The sequence below is a fragment of the Haemorhous mexicanus genome, chromosome 27 (assembly GCF_027477595.1).
Source record: "Haemorhous mexicanus isolate bHaeMex1 chromosome 27, bHaeMex1.pri, whole genome shotgun sequence".
Taxonomy (NCBI): Eukaryota; Metazoa; Chordata; class Aves; order Passeriformes; family Fringillidae; genus Haemorhous; species Haemorhous mexicanus.
The window spans coordinates 4,630,048-4,654,722 of record NC_082367.1 but is presented as its reverse complement, the minus strand read 5'-3'; the positions used below and the strand labels follow the sequence as shown (position 1 = coordinate 4,654,722).

At 52.6% G+C, this 24,675-nt stretch overlaps 1 protein-coding gene across 1 annotated transcript in view; it reads right to left on the bottom strand.

The window, feature by feature from the left end:
- CSMD2 (CUB and Sushi multiple domains 2) overlaps positions 1 to 24,675 on the bottom strand; it is a 90,373-nt gene that overhangs the window by 2,034 nt on the left and 63,664 nt on the right. The window contains exons 31-47 of the mRNA XM_059868782.1: positions 23,262 to 23,435; positions 22,150 to 22,338; positions 20,134 to 20,307; positions 18,674 to 18,856; positions 17,463 to 17,639; positions 15,833 to 16,012; positions 13,895 to 14,068; positions 12,721 to 12,894; positions 11,422 to 11,495; positions 9,709 to 9,820; positions 9,094 to 9,273; positions 7,270 to 7,335; positions 5,750 to 5,911; positions 3,784 to 3,896; positions 3,090 to 3,177; positions 2,189 to 2,327; positions 479 to 642 (exon numbers count right to left, since the gene is read on the bottom strand). Of these exons, the coding sequence (XP_059724765.1) occupies positions 483 to 642; positions 2,189 to 2,327; positions 3,090 to 3,177; positions 3,784 to 3,896; positions 5,750 to 5,911; positions 7,270 to 7,335; positions 9,094 to 9,273; positions 9,709 to 9,820; positions 11,422 to 11,495; positions 12,721 to 12,894; positions 13,895 to 14,068; positions 15,833 to 16,012; positions 17,463 to 17,639; positions 18,674 to 18,856; positions 20,134 to 20,307; positions 22,150 to 22,338; positions 23,262 to 23,435 (2,519 nt within the window). The 3' untranslated portion in view covers positions 479 to 482. The remainder of the gene's footprint in view (positions 1 to 478; positions 643 to 2,188; positions 2,328 to 3,089; positions 3,178 to 3,783; positions 3,897 to 5,749; positions 5,912 to 7,269; positions 7,336 to 9,093; positions 9,274 to 9,708; positions 9,821 to 11,421; positions 11,496 to 12,720; positions 12,895 to 13,894; positions 14,069 to 15,832; positions 16,013 to 17,462; positions 17,640 to 18,673; positions 18,857 to 20,133; positions 20,308 to 22,149; positions 22,339 to 23,261; positions 23,436 to 24,675) is intronic.

Below are 24,675 nucleotides of genomic sequence, written 5' to 3'. Positions count from 1 at the left end.
GCTCCCCACTCACTCCATGACCCCAAACCCTTCCAACTCCCCACGTTCCACGATCCCAAGAGAACCCTTCCAACTCCCTGTACTCCATGATCCAACTCCCCACTAACTCCATGACCCCAAACCCTTCCAACTCCCCACATTCCACAATCCCAAACCCTTCCAACTCCCCACACCCCATGACCCCAAACCCTTCCAACTCCCCACACTCCATGACCCCAAACCCTTCCAACTCCCCACACTCCATGACCCCAAACCCTTCCAACTCCCCACACTCCATGACCCCAAACCCTTCCAGCTCCCCACTAACTCCATGACCCCAAACCCTTCCAACTCCCCTCATCCCATGACCCCAAACCCTTCCAACTCCCCACACCCCATGACCCCAAACCCTTCCAGCTCCCCACGTTCCACAACCCCAGACCCTTCCAGCTCCCCCAGAGCCCCGAGGGGACGGTGGCCCTGTCCCTGTCCCACTCACCGCGCTATACGGCCGTGCACACCGTGCTCACGGTGAACTCGGCCTCGCCAGCCACGATGTCCGAGGGCTGCAGGTTCCTGTCGTACATGGGGTTCTCGAAGGTGCCCCTCACGTTGGTGTTCTCGTGGCCGGCGTAGCCGTTGAACGGGACTTTGGGTCTCCTCCTGCAGGGTCAGGGACAAAACCCCACAGGTGATGTCACTGCAGGACACGGAACACGCGGCGCTGCTTTCAGGGTGAAAAAAGGGGAGTTTGTTTTCTGACTCTAACATTTACAGGTGTCTAAAAGTGAGAGTGAAGTGCCACCTCTCTGATGACACTCCTCCTGTAGGATGAGGGACAAAACCCCACAGGTGATGTCACTGCAGGACACGGAACATGTAACGCTGCTTTCAAGGTGAAAAAAGGGAAGTTTGTTTTCTGACTCTAACATTTATAGGTGTCTAAAAGTGAGAGTGGATTGAAGGGTGACAGTGCCACCTCTCTGATGACACTCCTCCTGTAGGATGAGGGACAAAACCCCACAGGTGATGTCACTCAGGACACAGAACATGTAACACTGCTTTCAAGGTGAAAAAGGGGAAGTTTGTTTTCTCTAACATTTACAGGTGTCTAAAAGTGAGAGTGAAGTGCCACCTCTCTGATGACACTCCTCCTGTAGGGTCAGGGACAAAACCCCACAGGTGATGTCACTCAGGACACAGAACATGTAACGCTGCTTTCAGGGTGAAAAAAGAGAAGTTTGTTTTCTCTAACATTTATGGGTTCTTAAAGTGAGAGTGGATTGGAGGGTGACAGTGCCACCTCTCTGATGACACTCCTCCTGCAGGGTCAGGGACAAAACCCCACAGGTGATGTCACTGCAGGACACGGAACACACAGCGCTGCTTTCAGGGTGAAGAAAGGGAAGTTTGTTTTCTCTAACATTTATGGGTTCTAAAAGTGAGAGTGGATTGGAGGGAAGTGCCACCTCTCTGATGACACTGGACAAACCACCAGCCCATCGAGTTTCTCCTCCTCCAGAAAAGAATGCAAACAATCAGTTATTTACAGAAAGAAACAATCAGTTATTTACAGAAAGAAACAATCAGTTATTTACAGAAAGTGTGTGAGAAAGTTCTCCACAAGAATGTAAACATCAGACGGCTCAGAAAATCTAAAAAAATCAAGACAACATGGTGCCAGCCCTGAGGGAGGGCACTGATGGGGGAAAGCTGTGGGGATGGGGCAGGAAAATCCAGCCAGGGGTTTGCAGCATTGATCAGGGCAAAACTGAATTTACACCACAATCAAAGCCATGGGGAGGGGGGGAATTTGCTTTTTATCCTCCTAAATGTGACCACAAATCCTTATTTATGGATTAATTAATGGCCAGAAAAACCCTCTTCGCTCTCCTCTCCCAAACCCTCATCCTTTATTTTCCCATCTCCTAAATTAAACCAGCCCTAAAAGGGAGGATTCTCAGCCCAGCTCACTGATATTTCTCTCAAATCCCAGAATTTCTTCCACCTTTCGGGATTCTTGCCCCAAACCCACCTGTGTTTGTAGAGATAAAGCACAAACCCTGCAATAACCTCCAAACCCTCTGTTGCTGTCCCACTCCCTGAATTAAACCAGCCCTAAAGGGGAGGATTCTCAGCCCAGCTCACTGATATTTCTCTCAAATCCCAGAATTTCTTTCACCTTTTGGGACTCTTGCCCCAAACCCACCTGTGTTTGTAGAGATAAAGCACAAACCCTGCAATAATCAGGGCGATGAAAGGCACAAGGATGGCGGCTGCCACGGAGCTGCTGTTGGATGCAAAGTGGTGGCCTATGGACTCAGGATCATTTTCCATCATGCTGATGTCTGGAACACAGCAGAAAGGAACTCATTTCCCACATTTCCAAACTCCTGCTGGGGGAAAAGGGCTTGGCTCAAAGTACAGGGGGCACCAGAAGCAAAAGGAGTGAAGTGGTGCTGGAAAATGGGATTTAAAAATGGACGTGGCAAGGATGGAGATCCAGCCTAACTTAGGTTTCATCATTTATTTACAGCTGCAATTAAAGACAGGTATAAATTGATTTATTTTGCCAAAAAGGTCCAACTTGGATGCATGAAGTTGGGCTTTAAGGAGGCTCTGAAATGCTGCAATAACGAGCATCCATAAAGGTGATGAGATTCCAGCAATCCTGAGGGATTAAAGAGCTCAACCCATGCTTTAAGAGGCATTTAGGAGCTTAAACTTTGGGTGGTTTAAGCTCCCAAGAGCCTCTGTGGTTTCTGATGGAGACACTTGCTGTGGTGGGAACGGGATTTGGGCTTGGCAGGGATTTGGGAATTTGGAAAAAAAAAACATCCAGGTGTTGTTTGTGCTTCCAAACCCTCCCTGCCTTTGGACAGCAGCCTGGTTATCCCTCATTTCGTTCCTAAATTATAAATTTTATCCTCATGCTGTTTGTTTTGTGCTGTTTGTCTCCCACAAACCTCACACCAAGCCCAGCAGAACACAGAAAACACAGAAAATTCAAACCAGGGATTGGGGAAACATTCCCAGCCTGGGAATCCCCAGCCAGGCCAAAATGGAGCTCCTGGAATGGAGGAGAAAAGTGCAAATCCAAGGAATTTTACCAAGTCTCTGGAGGCCAAACTGCCCGAAGCCTTTGCCACGCACGAAGCCCTGGTACACGAAGGTGCCACTCGAGGACTCCGACGAGACCTGTGGAGAGCAAAAACCAGTGGATTTATCCAACTTTTCCCTGGATTTAACTCCCAGCCCCTTCCAAGTGCATCAATTTGATGCAACTGCCCAGAAAATCCTGGCATTTTTTAAGGAGTTTCACCACCCAACAGCTGAAAATTTTCCCGTCCTGAAGGAAGGGAAGCTAAAAAAATCTTGTTTGTGATAAATTGCAGAGGACACTGCTGATTCCAGAGGGAGAGGGGGAAAAGTGGCCTTGGGTCAGTTGGATCCACATTTTTTCCAAGCTCCACTGGATCCCTAAAGGGCCTGGGAGACTCCCAGACACAGGCAAAGGGTGAGGAGTTGGCTCCAGTAAGGAAAATCAGCTTTTCCAGCAAGAGGTTGAGGGGATATAAAACATCCACAGGGAATGAATCCCATTGGTTTCTCCTCCAGCATTATCTGGGAGGTGATGGATTCCAAACCTCAGGGCAATAAAGCCAACCCCGAGCTGCAGGAGGAGTTGTCACCTGCTGGGGAAGTGCCACATGTCCCCTCCCAGCTCTGGGAATTATCCCTCAGCTCCAGGGAAGGGAAATCCAGGCTGGGACAGCCGAGGGAGGGTGGATCTTGTGCACTCACGTGTCCATCCAGAGCCCATTTGTCATTCCTGAACTTGTTGGCAAAGATCTCCAGTGGCCCCATGATCTGGTACACCTGGAGCAGCAGGTGCACGTCTTCCTTCTTGTAAATCCCTGGAAAAGAAGGGATTTTGTCACCTCTGGGTCACTCTGGCTTGAAATGATGGAGTGGGAGGGCAGAGAAACCACGTCAGGATTTGAGTGGACACCAGCCCTGGCACTGGGATGCACTGGGAAACACAGCCCAGATATTTTCCAGGTGGGAAAGGACTCAGCTCGATATTTAATTAATATTCAGGTTGTGCTGCTGGATCAGGAAGAGCCTGGTGCTCCAGGAGGGCCATGGAGCACCCACAGGGTCAGGAGCTGGAAGGGATCCCCAAGGATCATCAAAGTCCCATCATTTCATGGTTTTTGCCCAAAAGCTCCAAGTCCTACCTTGGACACCTCCAGGGATGGGCACTCCAAACTTCCCTGGGCAGTTCCAAGGTCTGACCCCCCTTTCCATGGAGAAATGTTCCCTAAAATCCACCCTGGCAGGGATTGAGGCTGTTTCAGCCTGGGAGCAGAGCCTGACCCAGCCTGGCTGCCCTCTCCTGTCAGGGAGCTGTGGAGAGCCCCCAGCCCCACCAGGAGATCTCCAAACCCTTTTCCAACTCCATTCCCTGTTCTGGACACACTCCAGCCCCCCAGTGTCCCTCTGGCAGTGAGTGACCAGAACTGGACACAGCTCTAGAGGTGTCCCAGCATCACGGGCAGGAAGAGAAATTATAAAAGAAAGGCCTCAAAAAATCAGCCCTAAATTAAAGGCTGCAAGTTCCCAGGAGAAAACAATCTCACAAAAATCTATTCCTAGAATGAAAAATAAGCACAGCAGTGTAAACAATAAGATCTGTCTCATGAGAATCAGTGGAAAAAATATGTAAACTAACTAAAAATACAGAAATGTGGCAGATATGCAAAACACCATGTGCTGACCCATGAGTTAGGTGTGAATGTCCACCCAAAAGATCTGACACCTCCTGATAATCCGCTAAAACACGGCTTATCCCATCAGGAATTGGCTTTTATCCCAACATCCCAGCAGTGCCAGCTCGGGGACAGTCCCTGCCCTGGCAGAGCCAATGCCAACCCCTCCCAGAGGCCACATCGTGTCCCTCACCTGGAGCTCCACCCACATCGTGTCCCTCACCTGAGCTCCACCCACATCATGCCCCTCACCTGAGCTCCACCCACATCGTGTCCCTCACCTGAGCTCCACCCACATCGTGTCCCTCACCTGGAGCTCCACCCACATTGTGCCCCTCACCTGGAGCTCCACCCACATCGTGCCCCTCACCTGACACCTGGAGCTCCACCCACATCATGCCCCTCACTGACACCTGGAGCTCCACCCACATTGCCTCCCTCACCTGACACCTGAAGCTCCACCCACATCGTGCCCCTCACCTGAGCTCCACCCACATTGTGTCCCTCACCTGACACCTGGAGCTCCACCCACATCATGCCCCTCACCTGAGCTCCACCCACATCGTGTCCCTCACCTGAGCTCCACCCACATCGTGTCCCTCACCTGAGCTCCACCCACATCGTGCCCCTCACCTGAGCTCCACCCACATCGTGCCCTTCACCTGAGCTCCACCCACATTGTGTCCCTCACCTGACACCTGGAGCTCCACCCACATCATGTCCCTCACCTGACACCTGGAGCTCCACCACATGGCACCCCTCACCTGACACCTGGAGCTCCACCCACATCATGTCCCTCACCTGAGCTCCACCCACATCATGCCCCTCACCTGAGCTCCACCCACATTGTGTCCCTCACCTGACACCTGGAGCTCCACCCACATCGTGTCCCTCACCTGAGCCCCAGCACCTCGTGTCCCTCACCTGACACCTGGAGCCCCAGCACCTCGTGTCCCTCACCTGACACCTGCAGCCCCAGCACCTCGTGCCCCCCTCACCTGACACCTGCAGCTCCACCCCGCTGTGGTCGATCAGGGTGGCGTTGACCTTGCTGGTGGCAGGGTCGAAGCTGGTGACGGAGAGCATGGCTGGCTGCTTCTTCCCCAGGTACTCGTAGGAGCCTTTCCACAGGGAATTCCTCGCAAACACGTCCGCAGGCACTGGAATTACAGCAGTGGGGCATGTCAAAAAATAAACAAACCAGCAGTATTTCCATCTTTTCAGGGAAAAAAATAAAAAAAAAAACAGAGGAGGATTTCTGTCTTTCTTTGAATTCACTGACAATAATGAGATTGTTTTACAAATTTTATATTTTAAAAATATTTTGTATTTTATGTATCTTCAATCCCGCCCGCTCTGTGCCATCACCATGGGGGACAAAGCCAAAACCAGTGACTTCAATTTGGCTGTTGTGACCAAAAACATGAGGAAAGTTCAAAAATAAACCAACCCCCAAAATAATTTATTAAGAAAAATTCAAATAAACTTCAGGAAATAAACTTATTGGGAAAACTTCAAATTAAAAAAGGTCAAATGTACAAAATCCTGGAAGGAAATGCTCTGGGGAGGGACACAGAAGTTGATGTGCAGCTCCTGTGAGGATCCTGCTTGTTCCCCAGGGAACAGGATGGGGCAGTTTCCAGAGGAAGGGGCTCGGGAGGGGATGTGAGGGGTCTCAGGGCTGGGTCCATGAGGAGGAGCCCCCTGAGGAAATAAACTTGAAAAAGGTCAAATGTACAAAATCCTGGAAGGAAATGTTCTGGGGAGGGATACAGAAGTTGTTGTGCAGGTCCTGTGAGGATCCTGTTTGTTCTCCAGGGAATAGGATGGGGCATGGGGCAGCTTCCAGAGGAAGGGGGATGTGAGGGGTCTCAGGGCTGGGTCCGTGGGGAGGAAATAAACTTAAAAAAGGTGAAATGTACAAAATCCTGGAAGGAAATGCTCTGGGGAGGGACACAGAAGTTGTTGTGCAGCTCCTGTGAGGATCCTGCTTGTTCCCCAGGGAACAGGATGGGGCATGGGGCAGCTTCCAGAGGAGGGGCTCAGGAGGGGATGTGAGGGGTCTCAGGGCTCCATGGGGAGGAGCCCCACTGAGGAAATAAACTTGAAAAAGGTGAAATGTACAAAATCCTGGAAGGAAACGCTCTGGGGAGGGACACAGATGTTGATGTGCAGCTCCTGTGAGGATCCTGCTTGTTCTCCAGGGAACAGGACGGGGCAGCTTGCAGAGGAAGGGGCTTGGGGGGGGGATGTGAGGGGTCTCAGGGCTGGGTCTGTGAGGAGAAGCCCCTGAGGAAATAAACTTACTGGGAAAACTTCAAATAAAAAAGGTGAAATGTACAAAATCCTGGAAGGAAACGCTCTGGGGAGGGATGTAGATGTTGATGTGCAGCTCCTGTGAGGATCCTGCTTGTTCCCCAGGGAACAGGACAGGGCAGTTTCCAGAGGAAGGGGCTCGGGAGGGGGATGTGAGGGGTCTCAGGGCTGGGTTCGTGGGGAGGAGCCCCCTGAGCCTCACCTGAGGCCTTGGCGAGCGGTGGCTCCCGCGCGGTGCCCACGGGCCTCCCGCTGGGCCGGACATCAGCTGGGACGGGGGGCAAAGCACAGCTGGTCAGTGTTGTGCACTCCTGCACTGCCCACCCCACAATTCCTGAGGCTGGAAAAGCCCTCCAAGGTCACAGAGCCCAAGCTGTGCCCCACGCCCAGCTTGTCACCCAGCCCAGAGCTCTGAGTGCCACGTCCAGGCCTTCCTCGGGACCTCCAAACCTCCCAGGGCACCCCCTGCCAAGGCCTGACCCCCTTTCTGTGCAGAATTTTTCCCTAAAATCCAACCCCAAACTCCCCTGGCCCAGCCTGAGCCCGTTCCCTCTGCTCCTGTCCCTGTTCCCTGGAGCAGAGCCCAGCCTGGGGCTGTCCCCTCCTGGCAGGAGATGTGCGGAGCCACAAGGTCCCTCCTGAGCCTCCTTTTCTCCAGGCTGAGCCCCCTCAGCTCCAGCAGGAGTTTTCCAGCTCCTTCCCCTTCCCTGGACACTCTCCAGCCCCTCCACGTCCCAAATGGAGGAGCCCAGAACGGGACACAGCACTCGGGGTGTCCCTCACCAGTGCCCAGAACAGGGGACAATCCCTTCCCTGCTCCTGCTGGTCCATCCCTGATCCAGCCAGGTGCCACTGGCCATGTGGGCACACCTGGCTCATGGCCAGCTGCTGTCCCCCAGCACCCCCAGGTCCCTCTCTGCCTTTCAGCCACTGTCCCCAGCCTGTCCTGCCTTTCCCTCTGCTCCAATCCCAGGTGTCCAGAGTGACCCTGCTCCAGGGCTCCATCTCAATGGATCAGAACATGTTCCTGATCCAATCCCAAGTGTCCAGAGTGACCCTGCTCCAGGGCTCCATCTCAGTGGATCAGAACATGTTCCTGATCCAATCCCAAGTGTCCAGAGTGACCCTGCTCCAGGGCTCCATCTCAATGGATCAGAACATGTTCCTGCTCCAATCCCAAGTGTCCAGAGTGACCCTGCTCCACAGGGCTCCATCTCAGTGGATCAGAACATGTTCCTGATCCAATCCCAAGTGTCCAGAGTGACCCTGCTCCAAGGCTCCATCTCAATGGATCAGAACATGTTCCTGATCCAATCCCAAGTGTCCAGAGTGACCCTGCTCCAGGGCTCCATCTCAGTGGATCAGAACATGTTCCTGCTCCAATCCCAAGTGTCCAGAGTGACCCTGCTCCACAGGGCTCCATCTCAGTGGATCAGAACATGTTCCTGATCCAATCCCAAGTGTCCAGAGTGACCCTGCTCCACAGGGCTCCATCTCAGTGGATCAGAACATGTTCCTGATCCAATCCCAAGTGTCCAGAGTGACCCTGCTCCAGGGCTCCACCTCAGTGGATCAGAACATGTTCCTCATCCAAGACTCTGGGGCAGGTAAAATGTGGGGGAGATAAACAATTTTTGTCCTGTGCGGGTGGTTCTAGACCCAAAATCTCCCCAGAAGATCCTCAGGTGGCTCTTTGGAGGTGGCACCTGAGTGTTGGGTCACAGGTTGGACTTGATGACCTCAAAGGCCTTTTCCAGCCAAATTCTGGGATTCTGCTGTGAAGACCAACAGGGGAGACCCTCCCACCAAGTGAAAATCAGGCTGGGCCATCCCACAACTTTTAAGGGAACAAAATCATGGCTGAAAACACCTCCCCCTCCTTCCTCGGAGTCCTGACCCCAGACCTGAATCTTGGGCTTATCTGCAGGTTGAAAACCACCTCTGAAGGACCTCAAGGCCCAGGATCTCTACAACCTGAGGGCCTGGGGAGGGTCTGAGAGCCCAGCTGGCGCTGCCAGCCCCTCACCCAGGCAGATGGGGGGTTTCCCTGTCCAGCTGCCGTCGGCTTTGCAGGTGCGGTGCTCGGAGCCCCCGGTGAGGTAGAAGCCGCTCTGGCAGGAGTAGATCAAGGTGTAGCCCAGGGAGGGCAGGTCCAGGGCACCCACGTTGGCATGGGATGGGGTCTCGGGCTGCTTGCAGTGGTGGGCTGGAGGGGACAGGGAGAGCAGGTGAGAGAAACCACCCAGGTGGGCACGGGGAGGGTGAAAAGTGACACCGTGACAGCAACAGGGGAACCCTCCTGGAGGAGTTTCTACACCACAGCTCACAGGGATTTTTCCCAGCTGGAGGAATTAGTGAGGAGCTTCCCATGCTGGGTTTCTGTTCCTGGCTAAAGCTGGACCCGGCTCCAGCTGATGAGCTGAAAATCAGGATTGGCCACTCCCATTTTTAAGGGAAAATGACAAAACCAAAGGATGCTGAAGCACCTCTGAGCCCAGAACTGAGTGCCAGCTGTGGGTGCAGACTAAAAAATGCCTTTGCCATCCCCAATTCTCCCTAAAATCCAACACATTTCCTGCAAGGACTCCTTTTCCAGAGCCTGGCTGGGGGCCCCAGCTCCCTGTGGCATTCCTGGACTCACGGACGCAGTCGGGCTGGACGCCGCTCCAGGTCAGGTTGGGCAGGCAGGTCCTGGTGGTGGAGCCCTGCAGGAGATATCCCTTCTGGCACCTGAAGAACAGGATGCTTCCCACCTGTCCCAACAGGAGACAAGCACTCAGCTTCCCAGGAATTCCCAGAGCTTCATTCCATCCCCTTGCCACCGCCTCACCCCTCACAGGAGCAGCTCCACTCCCAGCTGAGCAAAAATCCCACTTATGGCTTCTCCAAATTAATTAAACCTAAAATTAATTAATCAAACCCCAAGATTAAGGTGACTAATTAGCAGGGAAATGGAAGGATCCACTCTGGCATCCACTATCCCAGCAGGGAATGGGTGGGAACGGAGACCCCCAAGGGAGTCACAGTGGGATTTTTGTCCCCATTCCAATGATTTCCTGCTGGATGAGAGATGGGATTAGCAAAAGCACCTGCAGGATTTGGCCTGAAAATTAATGGGAATAGCAACAACTATTAATTAGCACTGTAATTAATTTCAGATACAATGCACTGCCTAATTAATGCTGTGCAAACCCACTCGGAGGGCTAAAGGAGAACGTTGGGGTGTCCTGCTCCCAGGAGGAGACAGGAATCCATGGAAGGACACATGAATCCATGGGATGGGACATGAATCCACAGGATGAGACCTTAATCCATGGAAGGACACATGAATCCATGGGATGGGACATGAATCCACAGGATGAGACCTTAATCCATGGAAGGACACATGAATCCATGGGATGGGACATGAATCCACAGGATGAGACCTTAATCCATGGAAGGACACATGAATCCATGGGATGGGACATGAATCCACAGGATGAGACCTTAATCCATGGAAGGACACATGAATCCATGGGATGGGACATGAATCCACAGGATGAGACCTTAATCCATGGAAGGACGCGTGAATCCATGGGATGGGACATGAATCCATGAGAGGGGACATGAACTCATGGGAGGACACAATAACCCAAGGAAAGATGCACGAATCCATGGAAGAAGGACACATGAATCCATGGGAGGAGACAGTAATGCATGAGGGGAGACATGAATCCATGGGATAACATGTGAATCCATGGGAGGAGACACTAATCCATGGGAAGACACAAGAATCCATGGGAGGACACGTGAATCCCATGGGATAACACATGAATCCCATGGGAGGACACGTGAATCCACAGGATAACATGTGAATCCACAGGATAACATGTGAATCCATGACAGGAGGCATTAACTCATGGAATGACACATGAACCCATGGGAGGAAACATTAATCCATGGAAGGACACATGAATCCATGGGAGAACACAATAATCCATGAGAGGAAATGTGAATCCATGGGAGAACACGGGAATCCATGGGAGAACACGTGAATCCATGGGATAGCACAGGAATCCATGGGAGAACACGGGAATCCATGGGATAGCACAGGAATCCATGGGATAGCACAGGAATCCATGGGATAACATGTGAATCCATGGGAGAACATGTGAATCCATGGGAGAACACGGGAATCCATGGGAGAACACGGGAATCCATGGGAGAACACGGGAATCCATGGGATAGCACGTGAATCCATGGGAGAACATGTGAATCCATGGGATAGCACAGGAATCCATGGGATAACACGTGAATCCAGGCCAAGGACCGGGCAGGGCTGGCTCTGTGGTACACCCCTCCTCCATGGCCATACCTGGTATCCCTGGGAATTGTTCTGCATCCCAAAAAGAGGCACTCCAGGATCTGCACACGTCGTGAGGCTGGGATCTGTTAAAAACAGGGAAGGGATTTTTGGGAGGGCTCAGAGGCCTCCAGGCACACGGATCCTGCTGCACCTCTGGAACACCAGAGGGATTTGGCTCCAAAGGAAAACAAGGAAAACCACACGGATCTTCTTGTTCCTTAAATCCCTGCCTGCTGCAGCATGAACCAGCCAGAGGCACTCCATCCCTCAGGAGAAAAACTGGGAACACACACCTTGGATCAGGACAGCCCTTCCTGACATCCACACCATGCCCTCTGCTCCCAAGGACCATCCCGAGCTCCAAGCACTGTCACCGTGATGTTTTATGAAAAATCCCTGCTCCTGGGAAGCTGGGAAGCTCCAGCTTCTCCATGGTTTGCTCCTCTGGAATGTGGCCTGGAGACTGCTCATCCAAACATGAGAATTGGTTTTTAATTAATGACCAATCCCAGCCAATCACTCTCTGAGTCTGTCGCAGGTTTTTATCATTCACTCACTGATGTCTCCTTTCTCTTTCTTTAGTATAGAATTTTTTTTTAATATAATATCATAATATATATTTAATATCATATCACAATATATATTTAATATAATATGATATCATATCACAATATATATTTAACATAATATGATATTATATCACAATATATATTTAATATAATATGATATAATATCACAATATATATTTAATATAATATAATGTCATATCACAATATATATTTAATATAATACAATATCTCACAATATATAATATAATATATCATATCACAATATATATTTAATATAATATGATATCATATCACAATATATATTTAATATAATATGATATCATATCACAATATATATTTAATATAATACAACATGTCACAATATATATTGAATATATCATATCACAATATATGATAACATATTATATTAAATATATCAAAGTATTAATATAATATAATAAAATATAATATAATAATATAATATCATATCATATCACACTATAATAAATCACCTTCTGAGAACTCGGCAGTCAATTCTCATCTCCCACCTCGTCCTGGGGACCCTCCCAACAAAGCGCCAGGGTGATCCTGCCCTCCTCCCCACCCTGCCCTCCGCAGACCCTGGGGCTGGGAGTGAGGTGAGCCCCCAGGTGAGCCCCCAGGTGAGCCCCCCAGGTGAGCCCCCAGGTGAGCCCCCAGGTGAGCCCCCCAGGTGAGCCCCCAGGTGAGCCCCCAGACCCCGCAGCTGGGCGCCCCTTACCGATGCAGCTGGGCTGGCTCCCGCTCCAGGTGCCGTCGGACTGGCAGAACCTCCGCGCCGACCCCACGAGCACCAGCGGGGCCAGGCAGGAGAAGGACACGGACGAGCGGTAGGTGAAGCCTCTGTCCTCCCTCCTGCCCTGCGCCGGGGTCCCCGGGTCCCCACAGAACACGGCTGCAACGGCAAAGGGACAAGGAGGTGGCCACAGACCCCTCAGGAATGTCACATCCCATCCAGCGCTGTCCCAGCCCATCCAGCTCCAGGATTAGCTCGGGAGTCAGGGGGGGCAGAAGGTGTTGCTGGCTGCATTCCTCGTAATTATCTCCTTTTGTCAGTGGTTGTTAATTAACTTCCACCTTCTCGGCCCGAATTCGCCTTTTCTCCCCTCTTTTTTCTCCCCTAATTGCACGGTGTGGTGTCACTTTGTTCCTTGGTGTCACTTTGTTCCTTGGCTCTGTGTGGCACGGAAAGCTCACTAATTATCCCAAGATCCCCGGAAAGGTGTGAGGAACAGCGAGGGGTTTGTGGGATTTAATATGAAAATGGATATTGTGCAGCTGGAAAAGGGACTCAGAGCTGCCTTTAGCATCAGGAGATGCTAATTCCCTGTTTTAATTCCCTTTTTTGTTTGGTGTTTGCTGCTGTTTCAGCCTTCACAAAACATTCCCAACCTCTGCTGCGACACGGAGCCCTTTGCCAAAGGATTTTTTGGCAGTTCCAGGAGTGCTGGTTGGAGAAGATTGGGTCACTGAGGACAAACACCCACTTCTGAGGACGTTTTGTAGGCAGGAACACGGAAAATGCCCGGATTCATCCCAAATGTGGCCTCACCCCTCTGTCACAGGGCTAAGTGACCACCTGTGTCCCTGCCTCCTCCTCACAGGTGCCAAACCAAGGCTCCCAAAAAACCAAGCCACATGGGAGGTGGGAGAGCAGCCAGGCTTTAGGTCCAGACTCCTGAAGCATCCCCATGGCACCAAAAATTCCCACTCCAGCTGCTGGAAAACTCCATTTATGAACGGGGCATGAAGCACAGCAAGATCCCTCTAAACCCTGAGCTGCCAAACCACTGACACAGAGCTTGGGAAAAAAAGTTGGGAAAAGCCCCAAAGAGCTGGATTGGAAGCAGAATCCTGCTGATTCCTGGTGGAGGAGAGGGAAGGTGCCTACTCACGGAAGCACTGGGGGATCTCCCCGCTCCAGGAGCCGTTGCCCTCGCAGGTGAGCACGGCGGGCAGGGACAGCTGGTAACCCTCCAGGCAGGCATAGCTGATGCTGGAACCCCAGCTGAAATCTGATCCCACCACCTTCCCGTTGGGAATGGCCTGGGGAGCTCGGCAGGTGATGGCTGGGGGAGAGGGAAAAAGAAGGAGGAGGAGGAGGAGGAAAGGAGGAGGAAAAAGGAGGAGAAAAGGGGGAGAAAAGGGGGAGAAAAGGGGGAGAAAAGGGGGAGAAGAGGGGGAGAAGAGGGGGAGAAGAGGGGGAGAAGAGGGGGAGAAGAGGGGGAGAAGAGGGGGAGAAGAGGGGGAGAAGAGGGGGAGAAGAGGGGGAGAAAGAGAAGGAGGAAAAGGAAAAGGGGGAAAAGGAAAAGGGGGAAAAGGAGAAGGGGGAAAAGGAAAAGGGGGAAAAGGAGAAGGGGGAAAAGGAGAAGGGGGAAAAGGAGAAGGGGGAAAAGGAGAAGGGGGAAAAGGAGAAGGGGGAAAAGGAGAAGGGGGAAAAGGAGAAGGGGGAAAAGGAATAGGAAAAGGAAAAAAGGGAAATGGAAAGGGAAAGGAAATGGAAAAGGAAAAGGAGAAAAGAAGGAAAAGGAAAAGGAGAAAAGGAGAAAAGGAGAAAAGGAGAAAAGGAGAAAAGGAGAAAAGGAGAAAAGGAGAAAAGGAGAAAAGGAGAAAAGGAGAAAAGGAGAAGCAGAGTCAGGTCTCTCCACTTCTTAATTATTTCCATTAACAAGCAAATTCCAGGTAGGAGCAAAGTCACCTCCTGCTCTCCAAGAGCGTCTCCCAGGATTGGCACAAAGTGGGGTCAAACCCTTCAGAGTCTGGAGTTCAATCCCAAATCAGGAAATATCCCGTGGGAAGGGATCCACGAGGATCATCCAGTCCAAGCCCTGGCCCTGCACAGACACCCCAAAATCCCACCCTGTGCATCCCTGAGAGTGCTGTCCAAGCATTCCATGAGATCCTGGGGCTGTGCCCGTTCCCTGGGGAGCCTGCTCAGTGCCCCACCACCCTCCGGGGGAAGAACTTTTTCCTCACCATCTCCACAAATCCGACTCTGAAGTCAGCTGAAGGTAAAAATCTGCCCTGACGTGGTGTGAAAGCTCATCCCAGATTTCCCCAAAGATTCACACATTTTGGACAGCCTGGCTGAGGCTCAGACGAGCAGCTGAAGGCACAACCTGTCGGGTTTTCACCCGCTCTGGGCTGTTTGGAGATGACATCTTTGCAGCACTCTGCTCCTCAGCTCCGAGGAGCTAAACCTGTGCCTCCCAATGAGACTCTTGGCCACACTCTGGATCATTTCTGCAGCATTTGCTCAGTGCAGAGAATGAAAAAGGAGAGGAAGAATTGCTCTTTACAGCCTCTGAAGGAGCTGGAGTGCATTTGAGGGGTTTTATGTGGCCTGTTTTTATATCAGCTCCGTGACAGGTGAATTTTGCCCATTTTTAAAGGAATGCAGAGATGCTGCCACACGTTTTATCTGCACTGAGGGGTGAGGAAAACAGATCCAGCCTGCCCAGCCACTGCTTTCCTATTTCCCTTTTCTATCTCTGAACCACAGGAGCCATCTCAGAATAATGAAAAGACTCGCAGGGAACATTTTTCAGATGTTTCTGGGTGATGCCAGCACAGCATCTGCTGGAAAAACACAATATTTCATCTGAGCTTGATCCGAGTTCTTGTGCAAAATCACTTTACTCCCTGGGCTCTGAAGGAGAGGAGCAACTCCTTCCCTCCCTGCCAGGCACAGATTGATAGCCCTGAACACAGCAAGGTGCTGCTGCTCCCTGACAAATGCCAAACTTTGGAGCTGAGGAACGCCCAGCCAGGCTTCCAGGGAAACCCTGGTGGCCTCCAAAACTCGTCTCCTGCAACACCTGCAGGGTTCCTACCCTTGCAGACGGGTTTGGTGCCGTTCCAGGTGCGGTCTTTGGTGCAGGTGAGGGCAGCTGCTCTGTCTGACTCCATCATGAAGCCAGGAGTGCACTGGAACACCACGGATTTGTTGTAGGTGAAGTCACTGCCCAGCCTCAGCCCGTTGGCTGGCACGCCGGGGTCTCCACAGTTGATCACTGCCAAGGAAGGGGAAAAGGAGAATTTCTGGCAGCTGAAACCACGCCTGTGATGGTCCTGGGTGGTTTTTGCCAAGTGGGATTTAACCAGTGAAATGTGGAGCAGGTTTGTAGCACAAGCTGGAGTTTAATGGCTCATTAAGACCTTGAAAGGAGCTGGATTAACACTCATTAAACATGAAAGCAAGCCGGGTCAAAGCTGGGTGAAGGGAAGGCAGCTTGCCCACAGCACTCCCCACTCAGCCCAGTCACTGCCTCTGATGTAAATCCACCTTTGCCCAGGTCACATCCCAGGGATGTCACACTCAGGAGCAGCCCCAGAGAGCCCCCCCAGCTCAGCCAGCACCCACTCCCAAAATTATCCCAGAGCTCCCTCCATCCAGCTGGAGGAAAACAACCCCAGAGCAAGATTTTCCCACGAGGTCCCAGCAGAATTCCCAGGCTGAGCTGCTGCTGGTGCCAGGCCAGGCTTTAGCAGAGTTTCTCAGGGTGGCACTCGTGTGCTGGTGCTTTAGGATTTCAGCTTTTCTATTTTCCACATATTTGTAATCCTGGAATTCTTTAGTGCAGAACTCCAAACCCCACACTCAGTGGGAGCTGCTGCTTCCCCATTTTGGGCAGACACAACAATTCCTCTCCAGGCCTGGGAACCAAGGACACCTCACTGCCTCAGGCCCCAGAGATGTGAACAGAACTGATTTTGGGGAGCAAATTTGGGGTCAATGACTTCATTAGCTGAAGCTGGAATTGGAAGATGAACCCCCAAAATGCAAATGAACCAAAATTATAAAAGTGTGAAACCTGTGACCCATTGTCCATTTTTTGGGTGCAGCCCCTGGAGGGCTTTGTCTGCCCTAAATGCCCCTGAAGACCCTTCAGTAAATAGAACTGATTTTTATTCCTTTAACTTGGTCTGGCCTGTGATTTTAGGTAGTCCCAAAAGGCACCATGTGGGCACAGCTGGGCCTGGCAGCTCATCCTGAGGCAGGATTCCATCCCAGGGATCCTGATGAAGGCTGAGCTACAACAGCTGGGCAGAGTCCCAGAATAAAGCAGGGATTTATTAAAAGGATCTCCTCAGTGGATCCACCTTGGGCAGCACCAGAGCCCAGCCAGGGCTGCACCCAAGATGAACCAAAATGGGCACAAAATGGATGACTGCTTACAAGGTCTCACATTTTTGTAAGTTCTGCTCCATTTGCATATTGGGGTTAACTGTCCAATTAAAGTCCCACCCTGCTTGTTTTTCTCTCTCCAGCCCACGTTGTTTGTGCTCTTGGGCTGAGATTTGGCTCATTTGTCCTTGGTGCCCAGCTGGAGCAGGAATTGTTTTGTCTCCTGCTCTGTGCAGAGCTCACCATCCCATAACAAGAAGCCCAGACCCACCACCAAAGCAGCACAGAACCTGGGAACCACAAAACCCCACAGCAGGGGCCCCAGCAGGGCTCACCTGTGCACTCGGGGCTGGTGCCAGTCCAGGTGCCATTGACGGTGCAGTGCCTGCTCAGCACCCCAGTGCTGTAGTAGCCCTCCCTGCACTGGTAGATGATGGAGCTGGAGAACACCAGGCCGTCGTTGAAGATCACCCTGGCGTTGCTGGGCGTCCCGGGATTCCCGCAGGAAATCACTGCCAAGGGAAAAAAAAAGTTAATTTTTTAATTAAAATCATCCGGAAACCACAAATCAACCCCCAGGACTCTGAGGGGTTCCTCCTGCACTGCCTGTCCTCAGCAAAGGCAAGTTCTGGGGACACGAGAACATCTCTGGGGACATGAGAACACCTCTGGGGACACCAGAGCAGTCCTGGGGACATGAGAACACCTCTGGGGACACCAGAGCCATTCTGGGGACATGAGAACACCTCTGGGGACATCAGGGCACTCCTGGGGACACCAGAGCAGTCCTGGGGACACCAGAGGAATTCTGGGGACACTGGAGGTGTTGTAGGGACACCAGGGTAGCTCTGGGGACTCTGGTGCAGCTCTGGGGACACCAGGGCAGCTCTGGGGAACATCAGAGAAATTCTGGGGACACTGGGGCAACTCTGGGGACAGTGAGGCAGCTCTGGGGACACTGAGACAGCTCTGGGGATATCAGAGCAATTCTGGGGACACTGGAGCAGTCCTGGGGACACCAGGGCATCTCTGGGGATATCAGAGCAATTCTGGGGACTCCAGGGCAGCTCTGGGGACATCAGAGAAATTCTGGGGACACTGGGGCAACTCTGGGGACACCGGGGCAGTCCAGGAGACACTGGGGCAACTCTGAGTACAGTAGGGCAGCTCTGGGGACACTGGAGCAGTCCTGGGGACACCAGGGCAGCTCTGGGGACACTGAGACAGCTCTGGGGACACTGAGACAGCTCTGGGGATATCAGAGCAATCTGGGGACACTGGGGGCAGTCCTGGGGACACCAGGGCAGCTCTGGGGACACTGAGACAGCTCTGGGGACACCGGGGCAGCTCTGGGGACACCGGGGCAGCTCTGGGGACACTGGGGCAGTCCTGGGGACACCGGGGCAGCTCTGGGGACACCGGGGCAGCTCTGGGGATATCAGAGCAATCTGGGGACACTGGGGGCAGTCCTGGGGACACCGGGGCAGCTCTGGGGACTCCGGGGCAGCTCTGGGGACTCCGGAAGAGCCCCGTGGCCCAGCAGTACCTTGGCACTCGGGCTGCGTGCCGCTCCAGGAGCCGTTGGCGTGGCAGATCCTCTCGGAGGAGCCGCGCAGGGAGTAGCCGGGCTCGCAGCTGAACCTCACCACGCTGCCCACGTCGAAGGCGTCCCCCAGCCCGATCCCATGGGAAGGGATCCCGGGGTCGCCGCACACGCCCTGGCTGCCCCCTGCCAGGAGAGCACGGAGTCACCAGAGCCACCAGGGATGGTGGCTGTGTCACCCTCATCGGGAATTCCACCCCAAGGAGAACAGTGGAATTCCAAATTAAACACTCCCTGGTTCCAGGAGCCCCCTGGGTTTGAGCTGGATGCAAACACGGCCACAATTCCTGAATCCCAAGGTGGAGGCTCCAGCACCAGCCCCAGGGATGCTTCCCCTCCATGAAGGAATTCCCACGTGCTCCAAGCCAGCCCTGAGCAGCTGGGACTCAGGGAACAAGGAGGGGTTGGAGCATGGGAGGAAGGGAAAAGGGAAGAGGGAAAAGGGAAGAGGGAAAAAGGAAGAGGGAAAAAGGAAGAGGGAAAAAGGAAGAGGGAAAAAGGAAGAGGGAAAAAGGAAGAGGGAAAAAGGAAAAGGGAAAAAGGAAAAGGGAAATTCAGGGAAGGGAAGGTGACAATGGGTGGAAGATGATGACAATGGTTGGGTGACCATGAACAGGTGACCATGAACGGGTGACCATGAACGGGTGACTGTGTCTGGGTGACCAAGAACAGGTGACCATGAATACACAACCATGAACAGGTGACCATGGCCAGCTGACCGTGTCTGAGTTACCATGGCTAGCTGACCATGGCTAGGTGACCAAGAACAGGTGACTGTGAATGAGTGACCAAGAACAGGTGACCATGAATGAGTGACCCAGAACAGGTGACCATGAAGAGCTGACCATGGCCAGCTGACCATGGCTGGGTGACCAAGAACAGGTGACCAAGAACAGGTGACCATGAATGAGTGACCAAGAACAGGTGACCAAGAGCAGGTGACCATGAATGAGTGACCAAGAACAGGTGACCATGAAGAGCTGACCATGGCCAGCTGACCATGGCTGGGTGACCAAGAACAGGTGACCAAGAGCAGGTGACCGTGAATGAGTGACCAAGAACAGGTGACCAAGAGCAGGTGACCGTGAATGAGTGACCAAGAACAGGTGACCAAGAGCAGGTGACTGTGAATGAGTGACCAAGAGCAGGTGACCAAGAGCAGGTGACCACGGCCAGCTGACCATGTCTGGGTGACCACAGCTAGCTGACCATGGCTAGGTGACCAAGAACAGGTGACCGTGAATGAGTGACCAAGAGCAGGTGACCAAGAACAGGTGACCATGAAGAGCTGACCACGGCCAGCTGACCATGGCTGGGTGACCAAGAGCAGGTGACCAAGAGCAGGTGACCACGGCCAGCTGGTGGTGTCTGGCTGCCCCGCAGTGCCCTCCCCAGCCCCTCACCCGAGCAGTGTGGCAGCGAGCCGCTCCAGCGCCCGTCCAGCTGGCACATCCGCGTGGCGTTGCCCACCAGCGTGCGCCTGCCCAGGCAGCTGTACCTGACCACGGAGCCCACCGTGTGCTTGTCCCCCGAGATCTGCGCGTGGGGAGGGGACCCGGGGTGGCCACACGACACCACTGCAAGAGAGACACAGCTTCAGCCCCCGGGGATGCACAATTCTGGCTTGGGGGGACCCTAAATGCCGTTAATTCCAACCCTTTCCATGGGCAGGGATGCTTTTCCCTATCCCAGGTTGCTCCAAGCCCTGTCCAGCCCTTCCAGAGATTCCAGCTGCTCTGGGCATGTGTGCCAAGGCCTCCCCACCCTCACGGGGAAGTTCAACACACAGAAAACAAAAACATGGGAAAGTCTCCTTTTTTTTTTTTTAATTTTAACCCCAGGAATCTAAGGAATCAGTGGTAAAACTGATTTGGGTTTCCAAATGCCCACAAATCCTCCAAATCCCAACATTTTAAGGAAGGAGATCCCTTGTACTGGAGGGGGCTGAGGGAGCCTGGGATTGGGGTTTTAACAGGAATTCCCTCCTGGCTGTGGGAACATGGATCATCACTCACCAACTCCCCAGGAGCCATGCAAGGGGTGAGGACAGGACAAAAGGAGAGGAAAATGTGCCCAAAACTGCTCGGTAGGATTTGGTGTGGGGGGACAAACGTGGAAAAAACAAAAGGAACAATCCCAACTTTGGAACAGCTCAAGCCAATTGGAATTTCCGGAGTTCCGAGATCATTCCCAAGGGAAGGGAATGGGATTGAAGCTGGTTTAGTGCCCAAAGGGACAAACTGGTCATGCTGGGGGGGGGCTGCTCCTGCCTGCACCTCCCTAAGGCAGCTAAAATCCACTCTGGAGCCCAAATTCCCAGTGTAAGACTGGGACCCACTCACTCAGGTGAGCCCTCACTCACCCAGGTGTACCCTCAGCCACTCAGGTGAGTTTCCACTCACTCAGGTGAGCTCTCCCTGTGCTCCAGAGCTGCTCCTGCCCTCTTCACCGGCACCATCCCAGCAGGATCCTTTCCTCAAACCCCAAAATTCATCACGATTCCACCTGGAACCCCCCAAAATCCATTGGGATCCACCCGTCCCCACACAGAAAACCTCCTCCAGCAGGATCCTCTCCTCAAACCCCAAAAACCATTGGGATTCCACCTGGAACCCCCCAAAACCCATCAGGATCTGCCTGTCCCTACACAGAGAAATGTCCCTAGCAGGATCCTCTCCTCAAACCCCAAAACTCATCAGGATTCCACCTGGAACCCCCAAAATGCATCAGGATCTGCCTGTCTCTACACAGAGAATGCCCCTAGCAGGATCCTCTCCTCAAACCCCAAAATTCACTGGGATTTCACCTGGAACCCCCAAAATCCATTGGGATCCACCTGTCCTTACACAGAGAGCCCCCTCCAGCAGGATCCTCTCCTCAAACCCCAAAACTCATCAGGATTCCACCTGGAATCCCCAAAATCCATTGGGATCCACCTGTCCTTACACAGAGAGCCCCCTCCAGCAGGATCCTCTCCTCAAACCCCAAAATTCATCAGGATTCCACCTGGAACCCCTAAAATCCATCGGGATCCACCTGTCCTTACACAGAGAGCCCCCTCCAGCAGGATCCTCTCCTCAAACCCCAAAACTCATCAGGATCCACCTGGAATCCCCCAAAATGCATCAGGATCCACCTGTCCCTACCCAGAGAAATGTCCCCAGCAGGATCCTCTCCTCAAACCCCAAATTCATCAGGATTCCACCTGGAACCCCCAAAATCCATCGGGATCCACCTGTCCCTACCCAGAGAACACCTCCAGCAGGATCCCCCTCCTCAACCCCAAACCCCCAAAATCCCTGGGAAACTCCTGAAACCACTGGGACCATTCCCAGGTGGATTTTTTTTGAGGGAGGGGATGGATTTTCCCTGATGAATCCCCCGAGCTGGGCTGCACAGGGAGGGCTGGGGCCACTTACAAAGGCACTGGGGGAGGGCTCTGTCCCACGTGCCATCGCCCTGGCACGTCAGGACGTGTGTTCCCAACAGATAAAATCCATGGATGCACTGATAGGACACGGTGGTGCCGAAGCTGAACCTGTGGGGGCCGCTCGGCTGCACTTGCCGGACGCTGTTCTCCAGGTGCCCGGGGTCAGAACAGTTCACAACTGCAAACAAACAACACAACAACACCCAAAAAATAACGGGAAGCCAAGGCTGAGGCAGAAAATGTGGGGTTCTCCAAAAAAAAAAGGAAAATTTTGTGCCATGATTTAAGGTTTGGGTTTTTTCCCCTCCACTCTCCGAGATTTTTGAGGGTGGGAGTGGAAAAATTTCTTGTGAAAAGGGGGGAAAAGGGAGTCCAGGCAATCCTCAATCCTGCAGGGTCTCACCCAGCAGCAGCAGAGGCTGGATCTCTAGCCCCAAATTGGGATTTAGATTATCCAGCTGGGAATAATTGATCCCAAACTGGGATTTCCATCATCCAACAGGGAATCATTGATAATCCAGCATGGCCAGAGATCCTGGATTGGGGGAATGCAGAGGGAGTGCAGGGAGGGGATCTGGGAAGTGAACCCGAGTGCTGATCCCGTGAGGAAAGAGGGAAGAGGGCTCTGCACAAAGCTGTGGGAAGATATTTCCTGGGAAGATAAACGAGGAGGTTGGACAAGAGGAGGAGCAGGGGAGCAGAGGAGAGATCCTGATTTTCCATGGATTTTCTATGGATTGTGACCACCGGGGTGGGTTTGTAGGGCTGTGCCTGCCTTTCACACCCTCTGAGCCCAAATTTGGGTCTGATCCCAAATTTGATCTGATCTGTGCCTGCCTTTCACACCCTCTGAGCCCAAATTTGGGTCTGATCCCAAATTTGATCTGATCTGTGCCTGCCTTTCACACCCTCTGAGCCCAAATTTGGGTCTGATCCCAAATTTCCTCTTCCAACACACTCCAGCTCCTTGGAGGACGCAGCGAGTTGAGAAAATCCCATGGGATTTACAGCAGCCCTGAGATCTCCAACATCCCCTGGGTGGTCTCCAGGGATTTCTGGCTTGGGATGGTGGAGAAATCCCCAGGGAAGGCCCAGACTGACCTCGGCAGGAGGGCAGGGTGCTGCTCCACTGGCCGTTGGCCAGGCACTGGGATTGGGAAGCTCCCTCCAGGCGGAAGCCAGGGTTGCACTGGAATTTGGCCACGTCGTTGAGGTTGAACTGGGAGCCCTGGGTGAGGCCGTTGGGGGGGTTGCCAGGGTGGCCACAGGTGATGGCTGCAAGGACAAAATGGAAATGTCACCGGATTTGTTCCTGGAGAAAAAGTGGATTATTCATTGGAAAAAGCTCTGGAGGTAGAAGAGCATAAAAAACCCCACATCAATCCCAAAACCCAAAGATTTGGGGCCTGCTCTGCTGAGATACAGGATGACACTGAGAGAAAGGGATTTTTGTAGGTTTTGTTGGCACCAGGAATTCCCTGCATCCCTCTCCAGGCAGCCGAGTGCCAGGATCCCACTGATTTACACCACACATCCCTCTCCAAAAATCCCAGCTCCTGCTCTTCATCCCACACCACCCCTGGCATCCCACACTCTGTTGTTCCCTCCCTCTCTCCCCATGCCAGTCCTGGCTGCTCCCTGCAGGGAAAAGTTACACCTGGAAGCAGAGGGAAAAGAGAGAAAATGGGAGGAAAATCAGAATTCCAGCACAGGGCCTGAAGAGATGAAATCTGCCCAGGCTGGAGAAACTTTGTGGGAAAATTTTACTTCCAAATCCCTGAAGTGAGGATTTTTTTTTTTTTTTTTTTTTCCCTGAGGTTGCTGTTGGCTTGGGATGAGGTGAAGGGCACAGGAGCTGCTCTGGCAACTCCCAGGGAAGCAAAGCCAATTCCAGCATCCCAAATGCTTCTGGGAAGAGGCTGGAACACTCTGCTGTCACCTCAGCAGGTGACACAGGGAGGGCACAGCCCTGCTGCTGGCAGAGCCTTTGATTCCAGCCAGCCCCAGGGCACAAAAGGAAACTCAGGATGAGCCACCAGGAGATTCTGGGCTGCCTGAGGAATGTGACATCCTGGGACAGCTGAGGACAAAGCTTTATTGATCATTGTCACATGGAATGTCCTGATTTGTCCATCAGGACAAATTTGGTTTTCCTGGACAGCTGCCAGCACCAGGAGATTGAAGGGAAGATGAAATTCCCACAAAAAGATCCATAACAAATCTGACTACCCAGGTGGGCTGGAGCACAGGGATGGAGATTTATTCCTGATCCAAGCTGGTGACAGGGAGAAATGAGAAATATGAAGTGCTGCATGAAGCAGGTTTGGGAAATCATCCCACGTGTTTGGAAATGGGAGGGATCCTGTCCCTGGATAAAACCAGGCTTCCCACAGCTCCATGGATCAAACAGAGGAGGTGACTGCAGCTCGTTGGGAGGGGAAATTCCAGGAGAACTGGGAATGGTGCTGTGCCCTGACTGGGGTCAATGAAGCCCTGGGGTGCCTCATTCCAGACC